The sequence below is a fragment of the Esox lucius genome, chromosome 2, assembly GCF_011004845.1.
Source record: "Esox lucius isolate fEsoLuc1 chromosome 2, fEsoLuc1.pri, whole genome shotgun sequence".
NCBI lineage: Eukaryota > Metazoa > Chordata > Actinopteri > Esociformes > Esocidae > Esox > Esox lucius.
In genome coordinates, this window is record NC_047570.1 from 37,480,154 (window position 1) to 37,499,974 (window position 19,821).

A 19,821-nucleotide genomic window follows, 5' to 3' on the forward strand; every position below is an offset into this window, starting at 1 on the left:
ATCATCTCCATGACTGCCATTACCATCTCCATGACCACCTTTACCATCTCCATGACCACCTTTACCATCTCCATGACAACCAATACCATCTCCATGACCACCCTTACCATCTCCATGACTGCCATTACCATCTCCATGACAACCAATACCATCTCCATGACCACCCTTACCATCTCCATGACTGCCATTACCATCTCCATGACCACCTTTACCATCTCCATGACAACCATTACCATCTCCATGACCACCCTTACCATCTCCATGACCGCCATATCATCTCCATGACTGCCATTACCATCTCCATGACCACCTTTACCATCTCCATGACCACCTTTACCATCTCCATGACAACCAATACCATCTCCATGACCACCCTTACCATCTCCATGACTGCCATTACCATCTCCATGACCACCTTTACCATCTCCATGACCACCATTATCATCTCCATGACTGCCATTATCATCTTCATGACTGCCATTATCATCTCCATGACTGCCATTATCATCTCCATGACCGCCATTATCATCTCCATGACTGCCATTATCATCTCCATGACTGCCATTATCATCTTCATGACTGCCATTATCATCTCCATGACTGCCATTATCATCTCCATGACCACCATTATCATCTCCATGACTGCCATTATCATCTCCATGACTGCCATTACCATCTCCATGACCACCATTATCATCTCCATGACTGCCATTATCATCTCCATGACTGCCATTATCATCTCCATGACTGCCATTATCATCTCCATGACCACCATTATCATCTCCATGACTGCCATTATCATCTCCATGACTGCCATTATCATCTTCATGACTGCCATTATCATCTCCATGACTGCCATTATCATCTCCATGACCGCCATTATCATCTCCATGACTGCCATTATCATCTCCATGACTGCCATTATCATCTCCATGACTGCCATTATCATGGTCGTCATTGTAAAGGACAATTGGTTCACAATCGGCTTACTTGTTTAAACGTGTAACACAATAAATCTGCAGAAGTTAAAGAAAGCAAAACAAAAGCACAGTAATAAATGACCCTGATAATGAAGAGCCCAGCGCACCTTGTAGAGTTTCTCCTCGGGGATCTGATTGCGGATGGGTTGGTAGTCCCTCTTGAGTTTCAGCACCAGGCCCAGCAGACCACACTCTGTCTTGTTGCCGACCTGCATGGGCAGGCCCCCCTCCTTGGTGGCAGGCTGTGGAGATGGAGACACAAGCAACACAATGCAAGTCATCACGTGTGACTTGGCTGGCAGCGTTGGGCATCTGGGACCTCAGGGTTGTGGGTTCCATTCCCACAGGTGAAAAATAAAGCTACAAAGTATGCACTCTGCTGTTAATAAGAGAATCTGCCATGTTACCGAAGTGTGTTGGATATTGCCTGGATATAAGTTCCCAGATCCACAGAAAATTCAACAACTCTTCACTGTGTGATCAAGATAAGTGATTCTGAACCTTGCTTTGCAATGCATGACAATGTCATTGAGGGAATCGCTACATGTATTCATTAGACATTTTTCATCCTTTAGCAGATGTTCTTGCACTTCAGTGAAGTTGCCTTGACGTCAGCATCCTGTCATTGTGACATCCTGCCTGTTATACCAGAAACCAGCCAAAAGCAAATAGTTTTCTTTTTATATTAACTTAAAGCATAGAATAAACAGGTCAGCCATCGAGTACCAAACCTTGGAGATTCTTGAGCTTTGAAGCTGCCATTAAATGCAAACAGTATAGCAGCTTTCTTTTATTTAAAGTGAAGCGTCCCCTCAGTTGTGGATGTCAATGACCAAGTTTCCTCTTTCCCAGATATTTTCGCACAAATTCAGGAAATGTCTGGTGGAACCTTGCTTTACACTTGTCCTTCCATAAACTATACATAATACCTGCAGAAATTGGCTTAATAGCCACTGGCTAATTTGGTGAACTTGAACAATCAATCTTCCACTACATGCCACCCCATAAGTGTCCGGTACACTGCTGTGTATATTCCCCTTAAATAGCATGAACATTTCAGAATACCTTTTTGGTACAGTTCTATCATGAGAGTGTGAACTGCATGCAGGTACAGCAATAAACAATACACAGCAAATTTGTTTTTTTTAGATAGCTTGTTTGCTTTAAATGGATTGCTCTGCTCTGTCACTAGTTGAATTGTCATGTCGGATTTTCAGTGAACAAGTGTTACAAGTGTTACAAGTATTCAAATGATTATATTATATTTCATTCAAAAGCAAACATTCTACATACCAGAATTATTGCAACCAATCAATGACCAAGACATTTCCTGGAAAATCTGTTCTAATTAGTGCTTGCTATCTTTTTGGGATTCAAGTATGATTACAAGGTGGAGTCTATTAATTTATACAAAATAGACAGAAATGGTAAGACAATATATCATTTACCAGGCAGCTTTAAAAATAGCTTAGGTAGAGATGAATTACAAAGAAACATCACAATATTGAAATAAATGCAAATGTACATTTTTATTGGGGAGATGAATAGTATTGTCTCTGTCTTTAAAGGCAGTATAACTGTTGGTTCAGTCTATGAAGTCATTGTTACTGTGTCTGAATGAGCAAGACTATGCAGGCTTAAAAATACATGCATTTCTGAGGTAGGTAGGTAGGTAAGCATCTGTCAGGTTTGACTGTCTCTCTGTTTTTGCCTGTCTTTCTCTTTATTTCCTCTCTTCTTTGGCTTCTGTCTCTCTCATTCTTGCTTTTCGTTCTCTCTCACTCTCTCCTTCTGTTTCTTCCTCATCCTCTCTTTATGTCTCCTCCCTTCTCTCCCCCCCTCTCTCCCCCCTCTCTGTCATTTAAGTAGGCCTGTATAACAGTTCTCTGTGGTTGCCATGGAAATAGTTGGCAACCTGCAGTTAGACAGAGTAATGTGAAGAAGACATGAAGGCACTGTCAGGAACAGGCAGACAGGAACAGACAGACAGTTAGGAGGGGTTCAATCCCTACCTCTCCATTCTCTCTCTACCTCTCCATTCTCTCTCTACCTCTCCATTCTCTCTCTACCTCTCCATTCTCTCTCTACCTCTCCATTCTCTCTCTACCTCTCCATTCTCTCTCTACCTCTCCATGCTCTTTACATCTTTTCTCTGTCTCTTTCTCTATCACTCAAGTAGCCTATGTTTATTTTGGAAATGTCTGAATTAGATAAATATCAGATGACCAAAGACAAATAAAAGAACACAAAACAATAATTAATATTTATTTCCCTGCACAAGTATAGAAACGTATGTTGCTGAGGATGTTCACTGTTCCTTTCCTACTAATGCCATAAACCATTCAAATCGAATTATCCATTTGCATGCCCTGTTAGAGCATGAGTCCGATTGTGTGAAAAGACGTGTTGTGATGATGTGTCTGGGTCGTATTTAAAAGCTGGATTGTGTTGTGTTGGATGTGTCTGGGTGGTGTTAAAAGGTGTGTTGTGTTAAATGTGTCTGGGTCATGTTAAAAGGTTTGTTATATTGGATGTGTCTAGGTGGTGTTAAAAGGGTGTGTTGTGTTGGATGTGTCTGGGTGGTTTTAAAAGGTGTGTTGTGTTGGATGTGTCTAGGTGGTTTTAAAAGGGTGTGTTGTGTTGGATGTGTCTGGGTTGTGTTAAAAAGTGTGTGTTGGATGTGCCTGGGTAATGGGTATGACACATCCCATTAGATCACAAAACCTTCTAGCAGGAACTTTCATTCCCCATAGTATTGTTGGACCTAGATCAAACAAACACACACGCACGCACGCACACACACACACACAGACACACACACACAGTGTGGTACACTGATGAAGTCCAGGGGACATCCAACAGATAGAGACATGGCCCTTTGTCTCGACATCCAGTCCTCGGGGACTCCTGTGGTGGGCCATGACGTATTCCTCCGGGCCAAACAAGAGGAGTTGGACGAGGATCGCCTGGCTGTGTCAGGGGAACAGCTGCCCTCTCCTCAGTGTCTCTGCGGTCGCTAGGGGCTTTGCTAGGGTGTCCAACAGTTAGCGACATATGCCGAGGGGAGGCATGGCATTCCGTGCTTCCTCTCTCCCCGTCCTCCCATCCTGAGGCACAATCCTCTTCTTTCTCATCTTTTCTCCCTTCTCCTCCCCACTCCTACCTCCTCTCTCCTCTCCTACCTCCTACCTCCTCTCCCATCTTCTCCTCTCCTCCCTTTTCCTCTATTTGTCTATCCTTTAATTTCCTGAGTCCTATTTTATCCTGGTTTTTCTTTCTCCAAAAATAAAACAGTTGTCGGCACCACTGAAATTAACATATAATTCAACAAGCTACAATAGTTCTGTCACTAAGGCAATTTTTAAACCAGAGGCAAGTGTCCTTGGCTAGGCCCAATGAAGACAGCCTTATCAATAAGATTGAGTGATCCACTGAATTGAACACCTTTGACAGGTCAACAAACAACAAAGCAACACTGCTTAATTTCCTTAAAGGCTTTGACAATATCATTTCCAACCAGAGTAGTTGCTTTGATAGTAGTGTGCCCAGGTGTAAAACCAGATTGAAATCCGTTCAAAATGCAATTTTCAATTTAGAGATTGGGTGATCATTAAAAAGCACACCAGTGTCTCCACCCTTATGCAGTGGGAGAAAATTAGCAGATTTTCTAGACCATAGGGATGACCACTGAAATGAATGTTAGATTAAATATATCCATTACAGCTCAAGAATAGGAGTTTCCAAAACACTAACCAATAAGTGTAGATCTAGCATAGCAGCCCCTGTGGTTTCCTTAGTGTGTATAACTAGCAAAGAATTAACTAAGAGAACACTCAGCGAAAACCCTTAAAATCAGAGTGTTCCTGGATAATTACTCGATTTTTATGTATTGCATAATTATTTATTCCTCTGTCTTTTGAGCTAGGTATAGTGTTTCCCCAAACAGATTACCTGCTGCAGTAAATAAGCAATTAAAAGTAACAGCAAATGGAATAGTCTGTATCAGTTACCCACAAACATTTGCAGTATTCCTGTAAGTTTGACATCCCTGAGTTGCCTGGCTGCATGTCTCACCAAGAGGAGGAAAGAAAGAGGTCGGTGAAAGGACTTGGAGATCCATGGCTGGAGTGTCTAAACAGCACAGACAATATGGTTCTGGAGCAAAGCGGAGAAGTTCTGGCATGGATGAAAGCCATTAATCTGAGGAATGATTCCCTGGAGACAGAGGACCATTAGCGATCGTTTCATCACTACCCAGAATGCCGGGTCTCCTCTGACAGCTCCTCCTCCATGTCCCTGTGGCTGGTGATGGTTGGTGAAGATAAGAACAGGAGCCTTATCTTTACATTCCCGCGAGCGTGTTTTGATATCCTACTCATCTTACAAACATGCTGTACACACACCTCCTACACACACACACACACACACCCACACATGCAAGCAGCTCCTACACACGCACACACACACACACCAGCACACAGACACACACACCCACACACACTCACACCCACCTCCTACACACACACACACACACCAGCACAAAGACACACACACACACTCACCCACCTCCTACACACACACACACACACACACAAATGCACACACACACATACTTGGAGAGCAGTGAGAATGACTGACAGACACTGACACTGTTGGAGAGGACCATGTGTTGTAGTCCACTGTCCCGGTGGTGGCCAGCTAGCCAAAACGCACCAGTGACACGGCACGCCGTCACAAAAACCCAGGCAACAGTGTAACAGCGCCAAATCGGGTTGAAGTGGCTGTTGACCTAGATACAGCCTGTGACTGTACCCTGTTTGAATCAAGGCACCTCTCAAAGAAAACTATCTCTAACCTGTGAAATGTAAGCACCAAGCATTAGCAACGCGCCCACACCACAGACCATCCTGTCCCCATGGAGGCAATTTACAGATTTAATGAAAAGAGATTCTTTCAATTTAAAAAAGCACAGAAATGAAGGATGATAATGGAGACACTGTGGAGGCTAGGAGTGATTACCAAATAAATGCACTTCAAAGACCTGGGGTCAAACACCGTATTAACCAGACCGTACATTTTAACAGGTTTATCTGAGCTCAACCCTTGTGCCCTTGTGTCCTTCTAATTTATCAAGTATTATCAGATACACAAGATATTTTTGCATTGTGTCAATGTAAATACAGCCACTGCTTGTCCACTGGGAATGCATCTGATGTTTCCACTGTCACGGCATGTATGCAATCCTTTATGACCACAAACAAATATCTGAATAATATTAATACATAATAAAAGGTGCACTACAAATGTTGGTTTAGTGATGTCTGATTTTAGTCATATGACCTGCTCCACACCTGAACTTCATTTTGATTGGGATTGTGATCTGAGAGTGCAGTTTCTTTTAAATAAGGTGATTTCACGTTTTGCAACCAGTGTAAACCATTAACTTTTAATGTGCTCTAATGTGCTTATAGTGACAGATGGGACAGGATGGTAAACTTGTCCTATTTCACACAAGCTAAATCAATCACAGGTACATTATTTGAAATAACTTAAAGCACTATCTGAGACCAGGTATTGTGACAATTGCAGGTGTCAGCTCTCTCGACGGTTATCACATTTATATTTCTGACTGCTCTGTCAGTTGACTCAGAGCAGTCAGGCTGGGCTGAAATCTGTCACTGTCGAAATGAAATTCCTCGAGGGATGTCACACCATGCTATCATGCCCCCGGAAATCACATTTTATTCTCAGCTGTGAGTCATCCGAAGCAAAACGGATCAGGCTTCAGGCAGCACAGTACTGTACTAGCTAGCACCTAGGTGTCTGTCTGTCTGTCTTTCTACCTGTCCTCTGTCTCCTGTCACTATGCTTGGGATCTACTGTCCATTTTTCATGACTCCCTCTCCCAAATGAAGTTATGATACAACATGATCTGGTCTGGATCTAGTCACACCACTGACAAAACATGGTCGGGATAAAGTCACACCCTGAAAAAATATGGTCTGGTCAGGACAATGTCACACCACTGACACAATATGGTCTGTTGTGGATATAGTCACACCACTGACACAATATGGTCTGTTCTTGATATAGTTACCCCAATGACACAATAAGCTCTGGTCTGGATATACTCACACAACTGACACAATACGGTCTACTCTTGACATAGACACCACTGAAACAACATGGTCTGGTCTGGCTGTAGTCACACCCTTGAAACAACATGGTCTGTTTTGGAAGAAGTCACATTACTGATACAAAATTCACTGGTGACGTATCTGTAGTCATCAATGATTCACCCTGATATAGGATACTACATGACATCACAATTCAACTTTAATGACCATGTCAGTGTTGTTGTCAGGAGTGGAACGTCACTCTAGTTCTCAGGTCAGTCGCAACAACATATTTTTCCAGTGCCCAGTCGAGGAGTCAAACTGGCAACCTTTTGACTGGAGGGCAAACACCTTGCAACCCGAGGCGATTAAAAGGTCAACGGGGTAGCGATGACTTGAAACCCGACTCAGAGGCAAACCAAATAAGGAGGAGATCATCACAGAGGATAACAAAGTATCACTATGTATTTTTTAACAAGACTAACACCATGCTTGACATTAGCACACAAATCTTATAGGGAATACGGTTCCATTTTAATCCCAGATCAAGTAACACTGTGTTATAACACATCAGGAAGCAGGACTTGCTAAATTATATTAGAACTGCCTACATTGAGGGACATCAATGCTTGAAGTTAGGGAAGGTACTTCTATTGAAACTGGTTTCTTACAGCAAACAAAGATCAAATCAACATGACAATGTTGTCAAGCAGTTCTTATAATCCGTAACACACAGGCATTCACAAGTTGTGTGGTGGAGGAATTGCTCTAGGGTTGCCAAACTGAATTATTTTGTTTTTTGTACAGGGTTCATTGGAAGAAAGAGTTGTTGAGGGGATATCATAGTGAATTTAATTATTTGAAGGTGGTTTTAGGAGAGGCCGTGTTTGAGAGGATCATAACTGTAACGTATCATGTATAAATCCACAAAAAAATATATATATTTATGATGCAAGGTTATTTGAGACTCGCTTGCAGTCGTTCTGAACCTCTCAAACTCCGCCAGAGAGTCTCTCGATCAGGGGCAACAGTGAGTCACACCACACAAGTGATTACATAATATGCTGTTATAAAGATGGTCCCAAAGATGCACTACATTATGATAAGATGCTTGTCTCCACCTTAACAGTGGTCATTGTTCACAAATTTGTATCAGAAATACTTTGAAAATGGAGATAGGAATCTCAGTGTCAAGAAGTGGAGGAAATCTTAACTCTCCACCCAGCAGACTATTGAACAATCACATTCAGGTTGCCATAGTGAGTGACCCTGTTGCTATGCTAACCATCACCAAATTCCTTACAGAAAGTCCGAAAAATAAGTCAAGGAATTTTATGATTCCAAAGCTAAACAATCTGAAAATGAGTAACATACCTCCAATCTCTACAAAATGTCTAATGCTACATTGGACATAATTCATCCAAATGCTGGGGTTGTAGACAGAGAATATTGAATCTATTGTTTTCAGGTTTAACATCATTAACTGGAAATATGGAGGGGACAGAATGTTTTTTCTATTGGTGAGGCATTTTTCAATGAAGATTATATATGCAGGAGAATACATCAGCTGACCTTAAACAGACATTGTCACCTTAAAATGTATTCACATTTTCTCTATATGAAGGCTGATGGAAGTTCCTTAGGAAGTTGGCAATCTTCACTGGGAGAGAGCTAGCTTCACAAGTGCATGTAACGGAGAAAAATGTAACTCCATGATATCTGGATTCACATTCTGTGGTTATTCCCACATCTGAGTTCTGAGCTAGTTTTCAGGTCCCAGATTTATTTTGAACACACTGCGCTGCCTACTGACAACAGGGACAACAGGCCTGAGTCACATTCAACACACTTCAATCCATGCACTTAAAACAACCTAAGCATTTACACACCTAAATCAGATCAAGTAAGCCTCACACATCAACATAGCAATACATGATTAAAAAACAATGCAAGTAAAATCTCCTGATCCTTATCCTCCTTTATGATGGGGCCCTTAGCATCATGGCAGAGGGAAACAAATTCTGCTGGAGGTTGTGCTTGGAAGAAGGAACAAGTACAAAGGTGTATGTATGAGGTAGTGTTCCTGGTGCTGGGGAAGCAGAGTGTTCTGGGGGATGGAGTTGGAAGAAGGAACAGAACAAGTACAAAGGCATATGTATGAGGTAGTGTTCCTGGTGCTGGGGAAGCAGAGGGTTCTGGGGGATGGAGTGGGAAGATGGAACAGAATAAAAACAGATGTACCTGGGGGAGTCATCTGGAGTTAGGGAAGCAAAGGGTTCTGGGGGAGGGAGTTGAAACAGGGAACAGAGTAAGATCAGAGGCATTTAGGGGAGTCTTCCTGGTGCTGGGGAAGCAGAGGGTTCTGGGGGATGGAGTTGGAAGAAGGAACTGAATAAGTACAGAGGCCTCTATGGGGTGCTGTTCTTTGTTGCTTGGCAAGAGTAGGTTTTGTTGCGAGTGTGTAATGATGTGTGTAAAGAAAAGTACCGAGGGCCCTCCTCTTTGACGTCATTTCCATTAATTAACTAGCAATTATCGATGTTTCTCCGGCAGTCTGGGGAGCCTGGGGCCTTTATGCAAGCTTAGATCATTCTTCATTCTTTGCTTAGGGAGCCTGCGGTAATCAGTGGAGACCTGAGGAAACTCTTAACACAGCCTGTCCTCAGTCCTCTGTTTAACTCCCTGCTCTTAACACTGGGGTCCCCCAGGGGTGTGTCCTCAGTCCTCTGTTTAACTCCCTGCTCTTAACACTGGGGTCCCCCAGGGGTGTGTCCTCAGACCTCTGTTTAACTCCTGGCTCCTGACACTGGGGTCCCCCAGGGGTGTGTCCTCAGACCTCTGTTTAACTCCCGGCTCCTGACACTGGGGTCCCCCAGGGGTGTGTCCAAAAAAGTTGAAAAGGAAGGTTTTGAGTGAGGAACTGAATATCCTCTGAAGCACTGTATGTAGTTTACATGTAAGACTGATGAACAATGGAAAACATGAACCCATTCAGAAATATATTCAAAATGTTTTTTTATGTGTTTGTTCTGTAAGATACAACTGACAGTCCAGTACTACTGTAGGTGGAAAACATAGTTTCCAGTTGGGTTGCAGGTTGGTTGGGTGATGCAACACCTTTCATCAGGTGTTGCATCAGAACATTTCATGAGTCATTTTACTGACTCTAGAAAAACTACACCAAATATAACATCAACAATTAAGCAAACATTACAAACAACAGACACACATACAAACCCCAAAACATAAACAACAGCACCATCAACAACACAACTAAAACACCAACAAAGCCTTTAAACAAAATGTAAGTAGCCTTTTTGTTCAATCTTTTGTACAGGTTTGTATCCTCCTCTCAGAGTGGCAAAAAGACACACATCAATTCTCCGCTAGTGTTTCATAGAAGGCATAGAAGAAAATTCTACCAAAATGTAGCTATTGTTAAGCACTATGTTTGGTGCAAGCCTAACACTGCAAATCATCTGTACTGTCAAGCATGGTGGCGGCAGCATGTTATGGGGATGCTTCTCAGCGGCAGGGACTGGGTGACAGGTTAGGTTGAGGGAAGGATGAAAGAAGCAAAGGAAAAGAGGAAGAAAACCGGATCCAGAGTGCACCAGACCTCAGACTGGGGTGAAGATTTTTGTTATAGCATGACCACAACCCAAAGGACACAGCTGCAACAACACTTGAGTGGCTTTGTGACAAGTCTGTGAATGTCCTTGATTGTCCCAGCCAAAGCCTCAATCCTATTGTGAATATGTGGAAAGACTAAACTGTTGTTCACTATAGGTCCCCAACCAACTTGACAGAGCTTCAGCAATTTTTCAAAGAAGAATGGACCAAAATTGCTTTGTCAAGCTAGTAGAGACTTATCCTAATAGATTCATGGCTGTAATTGTTGCCAAAGGTAACAATACCAAATTGACTACAGGAATATTTTGTATTTGTAATTCATTTAGAACAATTTTTAGATTTCAATTTAATTCTGACCTGGACCAATCAGACGATGGCAAAATCCTTTTTGGATAAACAACTTGTCTGTGACCAGCTACATGGGTGGGGTCATTAATACACACTTTAACACATATACTGGAATACACACACTTCTGAGTAGGCACATAGCTGAACACACACGGCCAATCATATTTGCAGCATCTGGACAATAAACACACATTGTATCTTCATCCGTCAGCCTACTTATCTGGCAACTGGATGTCATGGATGGTGTCATGGATGGTGTCATGGATGGTGTCATGGATGGTGTCATGGATGGTGTCATGGATGGTGTCATGGATGGTGTTGGCGCATCACGATGGGCCAGGGCCACAATCATTACCTGGGGACAGTTCTAACTTAGAACACGCACACACACATATTACCTTTATGTTTTTTATGGTATTCTGTTTAATGAATGCTCAGCTTTTAATTTGCACTAGGCCAAAAGGATGGCACTGGGAATTAGCTCTGAGGTTCCCATACCAGTGTTTCATTGGTATTCAAACAGGGCTTCTTAAAAGAACATTTAAAAACAGGTGTAAAATATAGTATAGACCAAATATAGACCAAAATCCCCACATCCCCTTTACTGGGCAAAGGGATGTTATGTTGTAGGTATCCAATACAAAACGTTTGTTTCTGGTTTCTTCCATTGCCACTAACAGTTCCAGATACTCAATGAGTATCAAGAGATGAGTTGGCCAGGTGACACACTATGCCACACTACTGCACAATACTGTATACTACTTCACACTACTGTATACTACTTAACAATGCTTTATACTATTGCAAACTATTGTATACCATTTTACAATACTGTATACTACTGCACACTATTGTATACTACTGCACAGTACTGTATACTACTTCATGCTACTATATACTACCACCCACTACTGGATGGTACTGCCCAATATTGTATACTACTTCACAATATTGTATACTGCTGTTACTGCGGTTACTGCTGCACACTAGTACACTTACAGTAATAGGCCCTGACACTTACATTAATAGGCCCTGACACTTACAGTAATAGGCCCTGACACTTACAGTAATAGGCCCTGACACTTACATTAATAGGCCCTGACACTGCCCCTAGTGGAAAGTAGGGGCAATTTTTGTCCTGGCAAAAGCTATATTGCCTGGACCAAACATAATCTGGTATCAGCAGAATCGGCAAATCCTTGTGTACTGTATTTGCAAAGTGGATAATAATCAAATGGGTTGATAATTATATATAATATTTCTATAACCAGTATCTTGGAAGCATTTAGGTCTGGTATGTTTAGGGTCTAACCAGTATCTTGGAAGTATTTAGATGGGATAGGTAAGTAATCTAACCAGTATTTAGAAGTATTTAGCCCTGGTAAGTTAAGGGTCTAACCAGGACATTGGTAGTATCTAGTGGTGGATTAAGAGTCTTACCAGGACCTTGGTAGTATCTAGTGGTGGATTAAGGGTCTAACCAGGACCTTGGTAGTATCTAGTGGTAGGTTAAGGGTCTAACCAGGAACTTGGTAGTATCTAGTGGTGGATTAAGAGTCTTACCAGTATCTTGGTGGTGTAGGCGCTGTTGAGAGAGATGGCATTGACGAGTATGTCCAGAGACTTGTTTGACAGAACTCCAGGGTCTGGTATCTCCTTGTAGTGAACATCTCCGATGTAGCATGCCACGGCTGTCATGCGGTTGGTGGTCAGTGTGCCGGTCTTGTCGGAGCAGATGGCCGTGGCGTTGCCCATCGTCTCGCACGCGTCCAGATGACGCACCAGGTTGTTGTCCTTCATCATTTTCTGTTGAGGACATGTCAACCATTTTAAGGGGCTTCAATTCAGTGTCTCTCCTCATGTATCTCAAATATTGTAAATCACATGTAACAATCTACTGTAAAACACATGTAACAATCTACTGTAAAACACATGTAACAATCTACTGTGATACACTTTAGGTAACAATCTACCCTACTGTAAAACCAATGAGATGGGGATCTTAAAATGTGTACTTTCATAATTCGCACCAAAATGCAAATCTAATATTCAAAAAAGTTGTGATAGGCTTGTCTGTGTGTTTGTGCGTCTCTGTGCGTCTGTGTGTGTGTGTGTGTGTGTGTGTGTGTATGTGTGTGGGTGTCCACCTTGACAGAGTAGGCGAGGGAGATGGTGACGGCCAAAGGCAGGCCCTCAGGGACCGCCACCACCAGAACGGTGACACCGATGATGAAGAACTTGACGAAGTACTGGACATAGATGGGAGTGCACTCTGTCAGCCAAGGCCTCTTCTGCAGGACAAAGTTGTCCACTGCAAAGTACAGGACCAGGATGATGACTGTGATGGCTGACATCACCAGGCCTTGGGGGAAGAAGGACGCAAAGACAAGGATGTCAACATCCAGTCGCTCTCATGGCACTTAATTTACATTTCAGATATGTAGCAGACACTCTCATCCAGGGTGGACACATTTTGTTTAAGAAATGATAATGACTACCATACATCCACTTTTAATTAGTATAAAAGGGAAATATGCAGTATGATATTAAGTACTTCAATATAATGCAGCAGTGCATACAGTTTGAGATCCACAGTTTGATGTATTCTCCAGTACATTTTCATAGCATTCGGTTTCTGCCGACTTGATTCCATATCATATTGTGATTTGTGATTTTATGATTCCATATCCTCTGGTGATTTCTGATGATATGATTCCATATCCTCTGGTGATTTCTGATGATATGATTACATATCTTGTAGTGATTTCTGATGATATGATTCCATATCCTCTGGTGATTTCTGATGATATGATGACCTGATACATTGGCAGCTTGTTCCAGACTATGATGACATACAGTACCAGTCAAAGGTTCTGCCACACTCGCCCATTCAACGTTCACCAGGCTAATCTGACGTACCAGCTTTGCCGATCTGAACCGCCAGCTTGGTCAGCTTCCCCTGGAGGACAGACTTCTCTTTCTTGGAGACGTTTGTCTTCTTCTTCTCCTCCGTCTCACCCCCCTCTGCACTCTTCAGAGGCTGCATCTCCATGGCAGCCGCTCCGTCCTGCTTCTTCACTGAAATGACCAGAGGAACACACAGCAGTTATTATGGGATGTCCCAGTGGTCTAGGCTGCATAGGACACCCCACAGCACAGGTTATTCTTTACGCCCGTTAGTACATGGGATGAGCTTTCACATAAAGTGTCAGAAATACGTACTTTTCTCGAGAGGTGAATCAGCACAGCCATAAATTCTACAAGAGGATGAGGCTATACTGGGGGGGATGAAAAACTCCTTCTGCCACATAAGTTCCATAATCTGATGATTTGTGGAGGGTGAGTGGGAAACCGTGTCTCAGACATTGGTCCAGATGGTTCCACTGGTCCAGATGGTTCCACTGGGTTGAGATGACTGACACAGTGTGTTTTCATCAAACCATGTTGCTAATTTTGATCATTTGGTCACCACTGTGGATGGGGGCTTTTTCCTTCATGAACCTGAACATGACGGGAATTTAACTGCTAAGGAATACTAGTAAACAGATCTGTTTGGAAGCAAGTGCTTTCAAAATACTTTATAAACATTATCTACTCAACAGTTTCCTGTTACATAACTGTCAACTGCACCCTGGAATAGGTTCTGATGTTGGTTCCAACAGGAACCAACATCAGGAAATCATGGAAATCATGATTTTAACATTTAGATCAACATTTTTAACCAAAGATCCACATTTTAAATGACACTAAATAGAAAAAGGGTTTGACGGTGCTTTGTCATGGAGAGGTTCCTTCGTTCAATTTATACAGTGCAACATAAATCAAAAGAATGTTCTGAACAGATTTAGTGAATAAATCATTGTTGTCCAAGTCGAAACACACTGCTCACCACAGTCAATCAATGACCTCCCGAGTTGGTTTCAATAAAACAGGAATCATAATATTTTATTCTGCGTGTAGAACACATTCAGTATTATTCCAGTATTATAACAGCTGAAGATCAATTTGCTCATGGTTAACTTTTCTTAGTACCATGACAAGCATGTTGAGCCCAGAGGAAAAGCCTGTATTCAAAACTGAGTAAATCCAACCCCTGATCAACCTGTGTCTAAGCAACTTAAAGGTAAGTGTTTCCTAGCTATTTATGACAACTGTGTTAACAAACACATTGTTTTGCAAGTGCAGTTTAGCTGGAAACTCTCAGAGGAACTAACCAAAGAAAGGGAGAGGGAGAGAGAATGAGTGACCTTCAAACCTGCTCACATAGAACTTAGACAGCTATCAAGCAGCAGACGGTGACAACACTGAGACACAAGACCAACACCAGTCTGTATGGATGTGAGCTCTATACCACAGGAACCTTAGAGTTAAGGTCTCAGTCTGTATGGATGTGAGCTCTATACCACAGGAACCTTAGAGTTAAGGTCTCAGTCTGTATGGATGTGAGCTCTATACCACAGGAACCTTAGAGTTAAGGTCTCAGTCTGTATGGATGTGAGCTCTATACCACAGGAACCTTAGAGTTAAGGTCTCAGTCTGTATGGATGTGAGCTCTATACCACAGGAACCTTAGAGTTAAGGTCTCAGTCTGTATGGATGTGAGCTCTATACCACAGGAACCTTCCATCCAGGATATCTGGAAAACCTGGGAAATATAGGAATGTTCCCAAGAATCTTTGCAACCCTTGTTAGAACAAACCAAACAACGGCGGGAAAGTTGAAGTAGGTTACCTTTAGTCTGGTTGTTCTCGATATTCCCATCCTGCATTTTACCTACGATGGAGACATATCACACACAAAACACAAAGAACCAAAGCAGACAAGAAACAAACAATCATCACCAGAACAAACATCACAGTGAAAATAAATTAAGAAGGAAGACAGAGAAATGATTTTATATTTTAACACTGTCATGTCAGTCACATACATACACGAAAGAAAAGCTGCTTTTTAATTAGCTAATATTATTGCTTCTGTGTGGGTAGTTGGGATGTCAGCTAATTTGTCACCTGTGGTCTGATCGTACTCTCTAATTGTTTTGTGTTTTTCTTGGTTCACTAGTGACTATTAGAAAATACCTAGAATAGATAATTGATAATAAAAGTAGATCTGCAAATAATGAGATGTTACTCTCAATTAAAGAAAATGTTATGGTTTGAGAGAATGTCTACAGCACTAGCAGAAAAAAAACATCTTAATATTGCTGTGAATAAACATGAATAAAAAACAAGAACTGCATTAAATCCTGTGCAGTTTCCATTTGACATGAGGTGTATTAAATGATCGCCTGGCCTGATGACTTTGAATTGTAACTTGAGACCTGTTCTATGGGGGCATCTACATCTCTTCTCTAACAATCAGACCAGGCAGGTTTTTTTTTTGGAGGGAGACATACTCATGTATGACAGCCAGGACTTGAACAACACACCACAATGAACAAGAATAGCCATTCATAATAATGGGGTATCCAGACCCAGGTACAGTGTCACACACAACAAAGAAATAGAGCAACACACACATATACACACACAGAAACGCACACACACACACACACACACACACCAAGGAGCAACACAGAGCATGCAAAAGAAACCTGTCCAAATGCTCATGCGTGGTCAGAAAGAGGGAGGAGAGTAAACCAGGAAAAGAAAGTCCTCCCACAAGGGCAAAATAGAATTTAAGAATGACCTCCTTTAATGCCACAAATTCCTGTATACGTGTTTTATATCCATGCTTTTGTAGACCCCGCCCACATCAAACAAACTACAGTAGCAAAGAATCCAGGAAAGCCAACAATTAATAATTTGGTGAATATACAGATTTCCTAAAGGAATATCATCCTAGCGCAAACAACACCCCTGTAGCCAGATCTTTTAAAACACCCCATACCATGATCAGAGTTAAAGATCGCTCTATTCACCACAACAACATCAGATGCATTCCCAGAGGACACTGGGGCTTGGCGAGCAGTGATGCAGCAAATGTCAAAGTGATGTCACACTCTCACTCTAGACTTCCCCACCCAACAGCTAAGCTAGCTGTAAACACCAGCTGGTCGCTACAACAATAAACTACCATTGCAATTATTTTATTGGGTGAGAAACTATACAAATATAGGGGATATTGATCTCTATTTAGATATCACAGATTCAAAGTGACTAATCGGTTAGCTGACGTTACTGCTGGGATGTGATTGATCACAGCACCAGTGTCGGCCAATAATAAGTGGCTTCTCACTGGGCAGCCAAAGACCATCGACAGGAATCACTGTGTAGACTAGGGTCGCTAATGAGACCAACTTTTTCTACCTTTCAAAATGTATTTAGTAGAATAGCAGTGTACATATACAATTGTGCTGTTGTCGTCACAGGGACCCAGTCTGTATGCATGGCAAACAACACAACAACAGCACCTTCTTTTCCCACTTGCTGCTCACATCCGTCAATAGAAGATGAAGGAAGTTGTTAACTTTTGCTAGCTAGTGTAGCTAATATAACGGTAACAGCTAAAATTCTTTTGATTTTTACACAAAATGTACAACTGTGACAAAAATTAAAGGTTACATTGTTAAAAACATAATGACTCTGAACACTGCGATAAAAACAGAATGATTGCAGACACACTCACAAATCCCAAATTCGGTAGACAATGTTCCAGAACTCTCACGTTGAAGTGTTACATAATTTTGACATTTGCTGCGTCCTGTCCAGCCATGCCCAGAATACACAGGCCTGCCTTATTCCCATCAAGACTGGGTAAAAGATGGGTCAACTAAAAAGGGTCAGAAAAATGATGGTAAAGAAACCAAAATTGGGGGCTATAAGCCTGTTACATAGAGATGCATAGTTCCACTGTTTAAAAGTCAAAATGTAGCTGTTGACACTGCTACCCTTAAGAGAGGTGCCCTGGGACCTTTAGTGATCACAGAGAGTCCGGACACCCTGGGTTAACACTGCTACCCTTAAGAGAGGTGCCCTGGGACCTTTAGTGATCACAGAGAGTCCGGACACCCTGGGTTAACACTGCTACCCTTAAGAGAGGTGCCCTGGGACCTTTAGTGATCACAGAGAGTCCGGACACCCTGGGTTAACACTGCTACCCTTAAGAGAGGTGCCCTGGGACCTTTAGTGATCACAGAGAGTCCGGACACCCTGGGTTAACACTGCTACCCTTAAGAGAGGTGCCCTGGGACCTTTAGTGATCACAGAGAGTCCGGACACCCTGGGTTAGCACTGCTACCCTTAAGAGAGGTGCCCTGGGACCTTTAGTGATCACAGAGAGTCCGGATACCCTGGGTTAACACTGCTACCCTTAAGAGAGGTGCCCTGGGACCTTTAGTGATCACAGAGAGTCCGGACACCCTGGGTTAACACCCCTACCCTAAAGAGAGGTGCCCTGGGTCCTTTAGTGATCAGAGAGAGTCCGGACACCCTAGGTTAACACTGCTCCCCTTTAGAGAGATGCCCTGGGACCTTTAGTGATCACAGAGTCAGGACACCCTCGGTTAACACCTGTCCTCTCATCTAGGTCCCAACCTTGCTCAGGTTCAGAAGACAGCCAGCTGTGGGATGCAGGTTGCTTTGCTTCTGGCTACAAGATTGCGTTCTTTATACATCTCAATGCGGCAATTAAGAAAATATGACAATGTGATTTTGCTGCCCCCGTCTTAAGAATAATTACCATTCCTGTTTTTGAAGTCTTCTGAAACATGCATGTTCGAAGGCAATAACAATATGATAGTCATGGCTAGCAACAAGCAACCTAACCTTCCTTAACACACATATAAATTACTGACGACGTGACTTCAATCAAACCACCAGCCTCTGACTCAACAGGACATTCACTAACTACCCAGCGAAACAGTGGACGTGTGTGGCATTGCTACTAATTCAGATCGAATAAACAGACCAGAGATAAAATGAAAAAATAAGAGGAAGGCCCAAATGACTGTCCCCGACCTCGAAAGAAAAGAAGAAACATGCAATTAGGAAGGGAAGAGGAGCGTACAGGAGGAGGAGAGGGGTTCCAAACAGTTAGAGGGAGGAGGTGGACAAGGAGAAGGAGGTCGCACCCAGGGGGTACAGCAGGACAGGAAGGAGGCTCTGGTCAACCTACCATTGACTATGTAGGCATTGCCTGGTGCCTTGCCCACAGCAGCACCGGTGGCTATGGTTGAGATGGGGGGGTCAGAGGGGTGGGAGGAGTCTAGCCAGTGAGTCATGGGGGGGGGGGGGCAACAGTGAACAAAAATAACATGGTTAAGAGCCTCGAACAGCAGGACGGACAGGTGGTTTTGCTTTAGATCGTTTCTGTCTGGTGATCATGTGCATGTTTATTTAGTTCAATTCAGGAAGGCGATCATTTAAATTCCAATCCTCTGAAATGCTTTTCCAAGGGGACAATTCAGAATTATTATCTATTTGAACCGACTAGAATTGAAATGAAATTGAGCCTGAACATGTTGCTAGAGAAGTCCAGAGAAATGGTATCAGCAACACGATATTATGAAACTGATACAACTAAATCAAACTGACAAAACAACATATTGAAAATGAAAAAGGACTGAGGATAATATTATGAGTGGCAACATAGAAGAGGAAGGATTCACCATCTCCTCAATGAATACCTCAAACCACTGAAGAGAAAAACATAACTAAAGAGCTAATCTGCGGCTTGCTTAGACATTACTGAGAAAATAACAGTAAATAATTTTAACCAAACTCCCAGCCTCTGACTCAAAAGGA

General features: G+C 42.4%; 1 protein-coding gene across 13 annotated transcripts in view; it reads right to left on the minus strand.

Moving 5' to 3' along the window:
- Positions 1-19,821, minus strand: part of atp2b2 (ATPase plasma membrane Ca2+ transporting 2) — a 176,049-nt gene that overhangs the window by 29,445 nt on the left and 126,783 nt on the right. For 9 of the 13 annotated variants that reach the window (XM_034295860.1, XM_034295855.1, XM_034295856.1 and 6 more), the window contains 6 exons: positions 19,193-19,282; positions 15,809-15,850; positions 13,997-14,155; positions 13,225-13,439; positions 12,641-12,883; positions 1,088-1,222 (listed from right to left, as the gene is read on the minus strand). In XM_034295860.1, the coding sequence (XP_034151751.1) occupies positions 1,088-1,222; positions 12,641-12,883; positions 13,225-13,439; positions 13,997-14,155; positions 15,809-15,850; positions 19,193-19,282 (884 nt within the window). The remainder of the gene's footprint in view (positions 1-1,087; positions 1,223-12,640; positions 12,884-13,224; positions 13,440-13,996; positions 14,156-15,808; positions 15,851-19,192; positions 19,283-19,821) is intronic. The other 4 variants (XM_029124204.2, XM_029124214.2, XM_029124210.2 and 1 more) reach the window with 2 other exon arrangements.